At 35.1% G+C, this 14589-nt stretch overlaps 3 protein-coding genes across 3 annotated transcripts; all 3 read left to right on the top strand.

The window, feature by feature from the left end:
- The first annotated feature begins 318 nt into the window (after positions 1–318).
- Positions 319–1269, top strand: LOC100778399 (uncharacterized). Its single transcript, XM_006598816.4, has one exon. It carries the CDS (start codon positions 617–619, stop codon positions 1214–1216), a length of 600 nt encoding a protein of 199 aa, XP_006598879.1. The 5' UTR covers positions 319–616; the 3' UTR covers positions 1217–1269.
- Positions 1270–6992: 5723 nt separating this feature from the next.
- On the top strand, positions 6993–9601 carry LOC100781249 (subtilisin-like protease SBT3). Its single transcript, XM_003548103.5, has one exon. The coding sequence runs from the start codon at positions 7236–7238 to the stop codon at positions 9486–9488; it is 2253 nt and encodes a 750-aa protein (XP_003548151.1). The 5' UTR covers positions 6993–7235; the 3' UTR covers positions 9489–9601.
- A 577-nt stretch (positions 9602–10178) lies between these two features.
- LOC100786751 (subtilisin-like protease SBT3) lies at positions 10179–14589 on the top strand. The gene is made up of 2 exons (XM_003548352.5): positions 10179–10355; positions 12072–14589. Exon 2 carries the CDS (start codon positions 12235–12237, stop codon positions 14494–14496), a length of 2262 nt encoding a protein of 753 aa, XP_003548400.1. The 5' UTR covers positions 10179–10355; positions 12072–12234; the 3' UTR covers positions 14497–14589.

Here is a 14589-nt window from a genome sequence, read left to right on the forward strand (position 1 = left end):
TTTGTTGTAAAATGTGTCTCGGTGGACCAAGAAAAGAGAATGTTTATATTTAACAAATAAAAATATTTAACATAATTACATAGTTAAAACTTGAAGAATAAATAATTTCATGTATGTAGATTTCCCTGGTTGATATTAGACATTGTATTATTATTTTTTTGCAAATAGATACATTGTGGAAATTGATCAATGATCCCCGAATCGTTGACCATATAACACAATTTGTTTCATAATTCATCCATCACACGGTATACAACGAAGGGTCATGATATATATATCTGAGTTATTAGTTCCTTCCTAATAATCCAAGTAAAGTAGGGCCACCCCCACTAATAATACCACCAAGCAACGCACACCCGATTCCGGATCCCATAGAAGAAAATGATTTCACGTCCTTTTGTGTCGGTTAGTCATTCAACCTTCTTTCCCTTCCCAACCATGAACAAGAAACCCTCAAGAAACCTCCTCAGTACTCCCAAAACCAAACCCTTTTAATTAACCTTAACCGCAACGAAAAACACAAAACACAACCTTCAACTACACCTTAACAACAACAAAACACAATTCCCGTGTTGTTTTCTCTCTAAACCCTACCCGTGCTGGCACCCCTAAATTTATGGGAAACTGCGTGTTCAGAGGTTTGAACCACGGCGTGTCCGAAGACATGATGGTGAAGGTTGTTACCTCAAACGGAGGCATCATGGAACTCTTCTCTCCCATAACCGTGGAGTGCATAACCAACGAGTTCCCCGGCCAAGGCATCTTCCGGAGCCGCCGCGACATGTTCTCCGAACCGCTCCCGAAAAACGAGGAGCTCCACGGCGGAGAAGTCTACTACCTCCTCCCTCTCAACCCTTCTTCTTCTCGCAAGAGCTTGACAAGACAATTCTCCGACACCGCGGCCACGTTAACACCATACCGAATGTCCACGTTCGAGAAAAATAACAATAACAATAACAACAATGTGTACTCGGAACCACCCGAGTTGATTTCGAGATACAACAGTAGTGGGGTGTGGAAGGTGAAGTTGGTGATAAGCCCCGAGAAGCTGTCGGAGATTTTGTCACAGGAGTCGCGGACGGAGGCGTTGATAGAGAGCGTGAGGACGGTGGCGAAGTGCGGCAACGGTGCGCCGTCGTCGGTGGCGAACTCCGACCAGTGGAGTGTGGCAAGCAGTTGGAAAGGTTCTATGTCGGAGAAGATGGGTTTACAATAGTTTTAGATATATTATTAATTAATTAAATTATTTATTTTTTCTACTTTTTGACTTTTTTTTTGCTAGTGTTTAACGACCTGATTATTATTTTCTTCATTTGTTTGTCTACTTGTCAAATATTTTATTTTAGGTATCGTACTTGTGTGTATATATTTGCATGTGATGAAGTGAGATATTGTTTATTTCTTTTGTTATATCATTTAAAAAATAAGGGCAAATTACATTAACAGTTTTTTAGGTTTAAGGGAATTTCATATGTATATGATATTTTTCTGTTGTATTTTTATGTACAAGGTTTGTGTTGATATTAATTAAGGATATAAGTTTTATATTGTTACATAAATTGAGAAAAGTATGTGTATGATGAAAAAAATAATTTTTATATATTGTTAGTATAAAGATATTTCTACTATTAAACTATTAGAAATTAATATATATATATATATATATATATATATATATATATATATATATATATATATATATATATTAAAAAGGTCAATTATTTTATCGTAAATGGCAATTTCTTTAGAAGATAGTATAACATACTTTTATACAATCAATCTATTTAAATTAGTTTAAAATAGAAAAATAAAATTATGAGGAAATTTTCATTAAATTTTAAGAGACGACAAAAATGTCTTGTAATAAAAAATAATGTAACTAGACTAGAGTTTCTCTAATGTTGTTTTCTTATTTTTTGTTAAACATGAAGGGTCATATATATATATATATATATATATATATATATATATATATATATATATACGTATGAAAATAAATTTTGGATATTTTAATGAGTTTAATTTTAATATTTTTATAATGATTTTTTTATTATTAATTATACAAATAATTAAAATTTATATTAGATACAACTATCTTTTTTGTCTCTTTTTCTTTGCTCTTTCACTAAATGTTAGATAATACATTAGGTGTCTATTAAACATTTTTCAAAACACAAATACAAAAATGAATAGCAAAAAACCAATATTGGCGTGGGGTTTGGGAAAATGTTTATAATTTTATATATTCATGTCTTTCTATGTGATTTGCTTCGATGAATAGAAGGTTAAAGATTCCTCACTGTTTGTCAAATTGGACCGATTAGGAATCACGTGAATTTGTTGAATTCTCATAAGAAGCATCGTAAAAGGTGTCATTGCCAATATGCATAGTTCATCCAAGGTCTCAGTCTAAGGGAGAATATGCTAGTTCCTTAGTTCCAAGTGGTTTTGCAGGATGGGAAGTTATCCACTTATCCTAATGTCAGATACCACCCATCGCAAGCGTCAGTAGTGAAATTTAATTACTTATTCTTTGTAAGAAATAAACGTATTAAAATTTAAAATATAAGGTGTGATGGGATTAATTCTTTTAATGTACAAGATTCCAATTAAAGACTTATTTAAAGAAAATTAAGTATGTATTACTTAAGTACTATCCGTTAGATTTATAATAGTCTTCAAGTATAGTATATATAGCTTTCCAACAAATAATAAAGAAAGTCGATGTAAGTTGTCATATCGAGTTAGCTAAACGACACTTACATTACAAGGGTAAAATATTGTACCAGATAAGATCTTACTTGGCTCCATAAAAATGAGGTGATTTTTAGAGAAGAGCATCCCTGCGTGGACAATGCTAATTTCTCCTTCTGACTGGCAGGTACAGCCCATAGGTTTGTTTTTGCATTTTGAGGGGTTCTGTGTTGTGTAAAGGTTCTGGTTCGGCCTTGTTTTGAGGTTTATTGGAATTTTTTCATGGACAAAAGGTTAGTTTGTTAAATATTAGTTTTGTTAGCAGAAGGATCAAACCCGTGACCTTTCTTCTTTTCTTTCTTTCTTAATCATCCATGATCCAACCCACCTTATATCTCTAGTTTTTTAGAATCTTTGGGTTGCTGTGGCTTTGTTTGCCTTTGGGGTCTACTCTGAGCAGAAGGGTCTACAGCTTGTGACTCATGCCCAGTTCCTTGATAAAATTATCTAAAACAACAAAAACATATTTACAAAAAAAGAAAAGAAAGACGAGTGTGTTTTAAGAAAAAAAGGAAATGCATAAAGAAGCCCCGATGTTGAATACATCAAGTCCATGTCCGTTTGTCTGGGCTCATGCAAGTGAAAAACATGGCCCATTCGTTTACTTGATCCGGACTGATTACTATATTATATAGAAAGGACAAAACTTACATAGGTTTTGTTTTAATTATTCTCCAATTGAAATTGGATTTCACTTAGGTAATCCACTTAATAAGGATTTGCATTGAAAGATAATACAAACTAACAAAGTAATACTTCAATTTTGACTTTAAAAAAATATTACTGTGCCTATGAAACTTGAAACAAATATCTCCTAAGTCTTGAAAAACAATTTCCTAAGGCTTGGAAATATGCATTATTTGATTATAAACAATATACATATAAATACAACAAACAAGAATGTACAAGGAAATTAAATAAGGAATATTTTATGATCATGAGATATGTTTGTGATAACATAATTCGAGAAATAAGGAAATTTGTGAAATCGTGGAATATAATAGAAATATAATATATATATCACTATTTTTTTGTTCAGCTAAAAATATAATATATAAAGATAAAGGTACCAGGAGTTCCATTGTTCCAAGAATTACAAGCCAATCAAATACAATGTGCCCTGCATACTCTTCCCCTAACGTGGAGCGTTTACAGCTTATTTATGCCATTAATAATCATATATAAATAGTTTGCTCCACAGTTCTGCAAAAAGGATATGTGAAATCACATCCCTAATGTCCAGATTTCTCACCTTTAAATTGTCACCAGTTGGGAAGCGATTTCTCATCATTCTCCACAAAAATATGTTGACCTTTGGTGGGACTTTAATATGCCATATTCTTTCAAAGATAGGTTCCTGCAGAGTACCATGGAGCAAAGTAAATAAAGCTTTATAAGCTGTGTTCACCGAGTAAATTCCAGTACCACAACGAAGCCCTTTCCTCTCTAAAGCTATTTGAGTGACAACAATGTTAAACATAATCACATAGTCAATGTTAAACAGAATCTACTGAGAAACTTTAGCTGAAAGATAGAATTCGAATCGAAGATTTTCTCTCTTAAATTACTACATAATAGTAATTTGTAATTCAATACTACGAATGTAAATTTTCTTTACACACTCATCCTTTGACCATTAATAAACTGGAAACAGACAAAAGAATCCGAGTAATTAATAACTTTGCCTTGACGCGAATGCCCACATCCCCACGACACACACAATGGAAGTGCGAGTGCCCACTACTAAAGGAAGGTCCTTTCTACAGTTCCTTCAAAATTAGCTAGAGACCATCCTTTCACATTTATCTACGTTACTTTCAACATGCTTCCAAAATCAGAAAAGCTTCACGAGCAACTAAGAACAAATTAGTAATCACCTCTTGGGACCAGGGTTCAGATCCTCATACAGCAAAACCTCTCTCTCTCTCTCTCTCTATATATATATATATATATATATCCAATTAAGAGCTATCTTGACAGTAGCTATTTGTAAGTAATTAGGGTTTGTTCAAAAAATAAAATTAAAATAAAAAAATTGTCTTTATAGTTTTTTTTTTCATTATATAAATGTTAAAAATGTTTTTCTTTTACCAAAAAGACAAAAACCTCTAGCTTGAACATCGTTTTCATCACTTGCGTTTTGTTTTTTTTTGCATGATTCCTGTTTCGATTTTTCATTTTCAATGAAAACAAGAGCACATAGGTAGAATTGGGTCTTTGCCTCGTTGTAGTCTCTCGTCCTGCTTTATCGTTGTCGCTCTAGCCATCCCCTTTGTCCTTCACTTTTTCCTTATCCTTTTTTTTTTTTTTTTTAGTATACCAACTGTTTTATTACAACTTATTCATTATAAAAATAAATATGAAACACTTTGTACACATAGTAATTAATATAAATTTTTATTTATATATAGAGAGCTAACTCAATTTATTTATTTTCAATTTTCCTACTTCATTCTATTTTATTTCTTTTCCTTTACTTCTCCCATGCAAGCATAATGTTATGGTTTAATTTGAGAAAAAGAAGAGAGATAATTCAAACCCACTCTGTGCTGAATTGAAAAGGATGTGTAATTAAAGGTCTCCACGCGTGAAGTAGAACATATGCACAAATGCTCTTAGTAATTTTAGGGAAGATTCCTGCCTAAAACTTGTGTGACCGTGGCAAAAACGGGAATGTCCTAAATACAAAGTTAGCATGCTTTTTCTATTGAATTATACACTGGGCCAATCAGGAACTTAATCATCGTACATATAGCATCACCGTAGCACATGGACTTTAAATGAAGATAGACGCATGAAACCGTTTCATTAATTTATCCCGTTAACACTCACAAAAAATAGAAACAAATTAAAGCAAATTAGTTAATGTGAGGTGTGAGTGTGAAACGTATTATAGGGGATGGTAAATTAATGATGATATTGACATACATGTGCGGGTGTGCCTGACAGTTTAATGCCCAATCAAACTAAGACCAAATCAAAGTGAAACTTAAGCCTATCGCTGTCTAGTGTCTAGTTTCCAACTATCAAGCTGGATCGGATGATTATATGGAGAATATAGACAAACTTGTACACCCTGCTCATTAATTAATTAACTGTAAATATTACCAAATTTAGGTTTTCATTTTAAGAGTTCAATATATTTATATAAAACATTTGTACACATGAATAAGAAATTTAATCATTTTTTTGAACGGAAAATAAGATTTAATCATTTTATCAGGTTACTTTGCCTTTCAATTTTTTTTACCAGCCTACGAATTTATTCATTAAGATGTTTTTCCAACAGCCAAAATTCATTAACTTGTTGTGACGATAAAGAAATTCTTATTAAATGTTTAGAAGGCTTATAATGCACTAGTGAATGTTCATTTGCTGTATAGAATTATAAATCAAACTTTTTCTCAAATTCACTGTGGGAAAGGAATCGATATTTCTGTGGACAATGTATACGCGGTATGACATGGACCAAACAAGCAATAACAGATTTGTAATTGTCGATGAACGAGTCTTGCAGACAAAGGTGTCAAAAATCATCCACAGCACGGGCATACGTAGCTCCTTAATCATGGGGGGGACTGGGGTCCCATACCCTTTGGGAGGTCATGATATTTGAAGTTTTTATTTGAACATTCATAAATTAAAATTATACACTCTATGGATACTGTTTATATTTTTCACTTCATCACATTATACTAATAACCTATAATTTCTTATCTCTTTTTTATTTTTATTTTTATCTTTCTCTAAGTCTTGATATCCAAAAGGTGGATGAAACTATCAAGGGGCAATTATTTCTGGAATTTACTAAATGGGAGAAAATTTCAAATTAATATTTATAAAGAGATAAGTCGTAAAATATTTTATAATTTAAAGTAAAAGTCATAAATTAATTCATGGTTTTTATTTATTTTTTTGTTTTAGTGAATCTGTAAAAAAGTAAATAACTTTTGATTTTTTTAATTACGACTGTGAAATCATAAATATTTTAATTTTTTTCAAATATTATTTAGAAATAGTAAACATATTTACGAATACTTTTTTAAATTAATTATAAAATAATTTAAATTAGTTTTAATTTATAGATTTATTTAATATTTTCTATATTTGTATATTATTTTTATTTTATATTTTTGTATATTATTTTATTTAATATATATTTTTATATTACTTTATTTGATATTTTCTATATCTTAATTATTATTATTTGTTTTATAAATTAAAAAAATAATGTAAATAAAATGTTTAAATTTAAATAAAAATATCAAAATATACTAAACATATATTTAAGAAAAATATTAATAATGGGACAACGACCTTCTGATAATTTCGCCCCAAAAGGTGTCTCATAATCATTCTCCAACTTTGAGTGTGAATTGAAGAATATCTTATATGGTGGCTAGTTAAAGAATGTCACAGCTAGTATACATTCTCTATTTAAACACCATATTTTCTCTATAGCAATTCACAATAATCCAATCATGGGAATCAATATTTGTCTCTCTCTTTGCTTCTTCTACATCACTACCCTTCACCGCACAATTTCCACGTTGGCCCAGTCTGAGAATTATATCATCCACATGGACATATCAGCCATGCCCAAAGCATACTCCTCCCATCACACTTGGTATCTCTCCACTCTCTCTTCAGCATTGGAGAATTCCAAAGCCACCACCGACAACCTTAATTCTAAGCTGATTTACATCTACACCAATGTCATCAATGGTTTCAGTGCAAACCTGTCACCTAAAGAGCTTGAAGCTCTCAAAACCTCCCCTGGTTACGTTTCTTCCATGCGAGATTTACGCGCCAAGCGTGACACAACACACTCACCACAGTTCCTTGGCCTCAACAAGAATGTGGGGGCGTGGCCAGCGTCTCAATTTGGCAAAGATATCATTGTTGGTTTGGTGGACACTGGAATTTCTCCTGAAAGCAAAAGCTATAACGATGAGGGATTGACTAAAATTCCTTCTCGATGGAAAGGCCAATGTGAAAGTAGCATCAAATGCAACAACAAACTCATTGGAGCGAGGTTCTTCATCAAAGGGTTTCTGGCAAAGCACCCCAACACCACCAATAATGTTTCTTCAACGCGTGACACTGATGGTCACGGGACTCACACATCAAGCACTGCAGCTGGGAGTGTTGTTGAGGGTGCATCATACTATGGGTATGCTTCTGGATCAGCCACAGGAATAGCTTCACGTGCGAGAGTGGCCATGTACAAGGCCTTGTGGGATGAAGGAGATTACGCATCTGATATAATAGCTGCAATTGATAGTGCTATATCAGACGGGGTTGATGTTCTTTCCTTGTCATTTGGTTTTGATGATGTACCCTTGTACGAAGACCCTGTTGCTATAGCCACGTTTTCAGCAATGGAGAAAGGAATTTTTGTGTCCACGTCAGCAGGAAACGAAGGGCCTTTCCTTGGAAGACTTCACAATGGAATACCATGGGTCATAACCGTGGCTGCTGGCACCTTGGACCGTGAATTTCATGGTACTCTTACACTTGGCAATGGTGTCCAAATAACTGGCATGTCTCTCTATCATGGAAACTTCTCTTCCAGCAATGTTCCAATTGTTTTCATGGGCTTGTGCGACAACGTGAAGGAACTAGCCAAGGTGAAAAGCAAGATTGTGGTGTGTGAAGACAAGAATGGAACTATCATTGATGTTCAGGCAGCTAAGCTGATTGATGCAAATGTTGTCGCGGCTGTGTTAATTTCAAACAGCTCTTACAGTTCGTTTTTCTTAGACAATAGCTTTGCGTCTATTATTGTTTCCCCAATAAACGGGGAAACTGTCAAAGCTTACATTAAGAGTACTAACTATGGCACAAAAGGAACCTTGTCTTTTAAGAAGACAGTTTTGGGTTCTAGACCAGCTCCGAGTGTGGATGATTACAGTTCTAGAGGGCCTTCAAGTAGTGTTCCATTTGTGTTGAAACCGGACATCACTGCTCCTGGTACATCAATCTTAGCTGCATGGCCTCAAAATGTTCCGGTGGAAGTGTTTGGGTCCCAAAATATTTTCAGCAACTTCAATTTGTTAAGTGGCACATCCATGGCATGCCCCCATGTTGCTGGTGTGGCAGCACTGTTAAGAGGAGCACACCCTGATTGGAGCGTTGCAGCCATTAGGTCAGCCATTATGACAACATCGGACATGTTTGACAACACCATGGGACTCATCAAAGACGTTGGTGATGATTACAAACCAGCCACTCCTTTAGCCATGGGAGCTGGTCATGTCAACCCAAATAGAGCCCTTGACCCTGGACTTGTTTACGATGTGGGAGTTCAAGATTATGTTAATCTTCTCTGTGCACTTGGCTACACCCAAAAGAACATCACCGTTATCACAGGAACCTCTTCCAATGATTGTTCGAAACCCTCTTTGGACCTCAACTACCCTTCTTTTATTGCTTTCTTCAAGAGCAACAGTTCAAGTACAACACAAGAATTTGAGAGAACCGTGACCAATGTTGGGGAGGGACAGACAATCTATGTTGCCAGCGTTACACCCGTCAAAGGGTACCACGTGAGCGTTATCCCCAAGAAATTGGTGTTCAAGGAGAAGAATGAGAAGCAGAGTTACAAGTTGAGAATTGAAGGTCCAATAAAGAAGAAAGAGAAGAATGTCGCTTTTGGGTATCTCACTTGGACGGACTTGAAGCATGTGATTCGGAGCCCCATTGTGGTCTCTACCCTCACATTCGATTTCTAGAACAATTTATTGTGGCTGAGATATATATGCTCAAATATATGAATCAAGTGAAAAATGTATATTAACTAGAGAAATCTTCTAATGAAAATAATAACCATTTCTCACTTGACCAACATATATAGTTTTCTATGATTCTGCAAATAATGTTGATTCTTTTATGTTCTAATTTTTACTCTTATTTTGCAGCTTTATCTTTTCTTTCTTTCTTTTAACTTTTAAGTGAATCCAGTAATTAAAGAACAAAATATGAGGATAACACACATCATTTTGCGGCAAAGAAACTATCTGATGCAGGTGAGGCACATCCTGTCAAGCCAGTATCTTTCATGAAGCTGGAATGCTAAGTTTATTAGCTTATATCAGCTACTGTGTTTCCACTATGTCTAATAAAAGACAAAATAGTACGTTCCCCACTAGGTAATTATCAGTGTAACACACTCTTTCCCCACATTTATTTTGTTCCATGCGTGCTATATGGCTTTTTTCCCTGCAAGGCATAAATAGAAAATAAAATTACATGATTAGTGTAAGTTGAAAAATGAAAAGTATTTCCGTAAAGCGACAATAGAAAAGTCAACATTCTTTAAGTAATCGGGGATGCAATAGTCAGATTTATTAAAATAATTATTTTCAGAAATAGATGTACGAAACGAATTGCGGATACTTATAAAGTTAGCGTGGTTAGGAATGAAGACCCAAGAGCACTTCATGAAAATAAGGTGGAGTCCATCGTTTCAAGTATCTCACCGTCGCATCGAAACTTAAAATCCGATTTTTCTTTTTAGTTCAGATCACATCAGTTATCATCCCTAATTGTGATGGAGATCATTATCAGTTGATCATCGAACCAACTCCTCGACAGCTAAGGTACTATAGATTTTTGTAATTACGTATAGTAATATTTTTAATTTTTAGTATTCATTATTTTAATTTTAGAAGTTTGACAATTTTAATATTTACTTCCTTTATACATATATAAATTTAATAAATGAAGTAGAAAGTGAATTTGTCAACTTTTATTTTAAAAAATAAAAATAAAAAAGAGAATTGCAGCATCGTAATGTCGACTTCTTCATTGTCGATTTACAGTTACGAAAATGTTTTTCAACTTACAATAATCACATAATTTTATTTTCTATTTGCACCATGCAAGAAAAAAAAAAACCCGTGATATATACAGAGATTGACAATCTGTTTCAAACACGGCCTGATGGAAAGAGCGGTGTTGAAAGCTAAGAATTCAGCTATAGAGGGAGCATAGCATGCAGGAGAGAATAAACGTCCTACAGCCAAAAGATTCCCTGAACTTGCTGAAGTTTCTGTTGATGAGTTTGAAGGTCTCTGTTGTTAAAGACCAGATTAGGCGATCTGAGCTAGGAGTAAAACTCAAAGGAATTCCCAAGATTTTTCTTTTATTATTTGTTTTACTATTTTTCTCTTTTCCTATCCAAAATATACATACCACTAATAGGTGTGAAAAATCTACTTTGTTCAATACATGAAAATAATTCTATTTTACACCCTAATTTGATGTACTTATCTTACGTATTTATATATACCACTCCTCTTGTTTAATCCTATTACCCATCTTATATATCTATCATTCCTTTTCTTTTTTGTTTGTATCTCCATTTGTTCTCAATATTAGGTGTGTACACTCACGATGTTTGATATATTTTCTAATCACAAACAAAATTTTAGAGCATGTTTCAGCGTGTGGACGTATTTCTTATCTTATTTTAAATAACTATTTTTTATATACTGTCCAAAAACCTACTGAATAAATAAACTTACTTTATCCAACCTTGAGCAGATGCTTAATTATATTATATCTCCTCTTAGTTTTCCCAACTTTGTAATGTTCAAAAACAGTGTTTGTATCTCTCGATGATTCTCGACTTATTTTAAAACATACTATTGCAATACTTGTATGCTATAACAATTTGCCTTTTAAAAAAAATAAAATACTTGTATGCTATAGAATTCCCTTTTAACAATGGCCTGATGGTCACCCTGATTCTGACCTTTTGTAAATTGCTTGCAATCACTAATTTAAGGGCTAGCACTCTATTTTTTATTTTTTTTCACTATTTTTCTCTTTTCCCATCCAAAATATGCATACCACCGTGTGAAAAATCTCCATTGTTCAACATACATGAAAATACTTCTATTTTTACACCCCAACTTTCTGCTTATCTTACCACCTGGGCACCTATTGTTTAATCCTATTAGTCATCGTATTATCATGTCTTTTCTCTTGTTTGTATCTCCATTTGTTCTTATTAGGTGAGCACACTCAAGATGTTTTATATTTTCCAAGTAAAATCACAAAAAAAAATAAAATTATAGAATATGTTTCTGCATGTGGAGGTATTACTGTATACTTTGTAATGTATTAAATAAATAAATTTACTTTTCGATCCCCAACCTTGAGAGATGCTTAATTATATTATATCTCCTCTTAGTTTTCCCAACTTTGTAATGTTCGAAAACAAAATGTTTGTATACCTCCTCTTATTAAACAACATTAACAATCATATTAATCATTTATCTTTTTTCTCATATCTTATCTCTCTTCAAAAGTCTAGATATTTGAAAAGTGCACAAGAATCAATTTCAAAAAATTTGAGCGTGAAGAATATCATTGGGGGCTAGCTAGTTAAAGAATATCAGAGACCTACAGCTAGCGTACGTTCTATATTTAAACACCAAGTTCGTTCTATAGCCATACAAATTAATCTATGTCATGGCTACCCATATTTGTCTCTCTCTTTGCTTCTTATACATCACAACACTCAACCTCGTTTCCACGTTGGCTCAGTCTGACAATTATATCATCCATATGGACATATCAGCCATGCCCAAAACATTCTCCACCCAACACAGTTGGTATCTTTCCACTCTCTCCTCAGCATTGGACAATTCCAAAGCCACCAATAATCTTAACTCTGTTAGTTCTTCTAAGTTGATTTACACTTACACCAATGCCATCAACGGTTTCAGTGCAAACTTGTCACCTAAGGAGCTTGAATCCCTCAAAACCTCCCCGGGTTACGTTTCTTACATGCGGGATTTACCAGCCAAGCGTGACACAACACACTCACCACAGTTCCTTGGCCTCAACCCTAATGAAGGGGCGTGGCCAGTGTCTGAATTTGGCAAAGATGTCATTGTTGGTTTGGTGGACACTGGAATTTGGCCTGAAAGTAAAAGCTTCAACGATAAGGGAATGACTGAAATTCCTTCACGGTGGAAAGGCCAATGTGAAAGTACAATCAAATGCAACAAGAAACTCATTGGAGCTCAGTTCTTTAACAAAGGAATGCTGGCAAATAGCCCCAACATTACCATAGCTGCGAACTCAACACGAGACACTGAGGGTCACGGGACTCACACATCAAGCACTGCAGCTGGGAGTGTTGTTGAGGGTGCATCGTACTTTGGTTATGCTTCTGGATCAGCCACAGGAATAGCTTCAGGGGCGAGAGTAGCCATGTACAAGGCATTGGGGGAAGAAGGAGATTTGGCGTCAGATATAATAGCTGCAATTGATAGTGCAATATTAGATGGGGTTGATGTTCTTTCCTTGTCATTTGGCTTTGATTACGTACCCTTGTACGAGGATCCTGTTGCAATAGCCACGTTTGCAGCCATGGAGAAAGGAATTTTTGTGTCCACATCAGCAGGAAACGAAGGGCCTTACCTTGGAAGACTTCACAATGGAATACCATGGGTCATAACCGTGGCTGCTGGCACCTTGGACCGTGAATTTCATGGCACTCTTACGCTTGGAAATGGAGTTCAAGTAACGGGCATGTCTCTCTATCATGGAAACTTCTCCTCCAGCAATGTTCCTATTGTTTTCATGGGCTTGTGCGACAATGTGAAGGAACTGGCCAAGGTGAGGAGAAACATTGTGGTGTGTGAAGACAAGGATGGAACTTTCATTGAAGCTCAAGTGTCTAATGTGTTTAATGCAAATGTTGTGGCGGCAGTGTTCATATCAAACAGTTCTGACAGTATATTTTTCTACGATAATAGCTTTGCATCTATTTTTGTTACCCCAATAAACGGGGAAATTGTAAAAGCTTACATCAAGATCACTAACTCTGGTGCAAATGGAACCTTGTCTTTTAAGACAACAGCTTTAGGTACTAGACCAGCACCGAGTGTGGATAGTTACAGTTCAAGAGGGCCTTCAAGTAGTGCTCCATTTGTGTTGAAACCGGACATCACTGCTCCTGGTACATCAATCTTAGCTGCATGGCCTCCAAATGTTCCGGTGGATGTGTTTATTGCGCCCAAAAATGTTTTCACTGACTTCAATTTGTTAAGTGGCACATCCATGGCATGCCCCCATGTTGCTGGTGTGGCAGCATTGTTAAGAGGAGCACACCCTGAATGGAGCGTTGCAGCAATTAGGTCAGCAATCATGACAACATCGGACATGTTTGACAACACCATGGGACTCATCAAAGACATTGGTGATGATTACAAACCAGCCACTCCTTTAGCCATGGGAGCTGGTCATGTCAACCCTAATAGAGCCCTTGACCCTGGACTTGTTTACGATGTGGGAGTTCAAGATTATGTTAATCTCCTCTGTGCACTTGGCTACACCCAAAAGAACATCACTGTCATCACTGGAAACTCTTCCAATGATTGTTCCAAACCCTCTTTGGACCTCAACTACCCTTCTTTTATTGCTTTCTTCAATAGCAACAGTTCGAGTGCATCACAAGAATTTCAAAGAACGGTGACCAATGTTGGGGAGGGACAAACAATCTATGTTGCTAGCGTTACACCCGTCAAAGGGTACTACGTGAGCGTTATCCCCAACAAGTTGGTGTTCAAGGAGAAGAACGAGAAGCTGAGTTACAAGTTGAGAATTGAGGGTCCAACAAACAAGAAAGTGGAGAATGTCGCTTTTGGGTATTTCACTTGGACGGACGTGAAACATGTGGTTAGGAGCCCCATTGTGGTCACCACCCTCAAAGTGAATTTCTAGATGAATATATATAATGACGGAGATATATATGCTTTCACATGAATCAAGTTAAAAATGTATATCAACTAAATAAATCTTCTATGGAAAATAATA

Source organism: Glycine max, chromosome 16 (genome assembly GCF_000004515.6).
Source record: "Glycine max cultivar Williams 82 chromosome 16, Glycine_max_v4.0, whole genome shotgun sequence".
Taxonomy (NCBI): Eukaryota; Viridiplantae; Streptophyta; class Magnoliopsida; order Fabales; family Fabaceae; genus Glycine; species Glycine max.

Bases quoted from the DNA above. Each gene is read 5' to 3' on its own strand.
- LOC100778399 (XM_006598816.4), top strand. From the start codon at position 617: ATGGGAAACTGCGTGTTCAGAGGTTTGAACCACGGCGTGTCCGAAGAC.
- LOC100781249 (XM_003548103.5), top strand. From the start codon at position 7,236: ATGGGAATCAATATTTGTCTCTCTCTTTGCTTCTTCTACATCACTACC.
- LOC100786751 (XM_003548352.5), top strand. From the start codon at position 12,235: ATGGCTACCCATATTTGTCTCTCTCTTTGCTTCTTATACATCACAACA.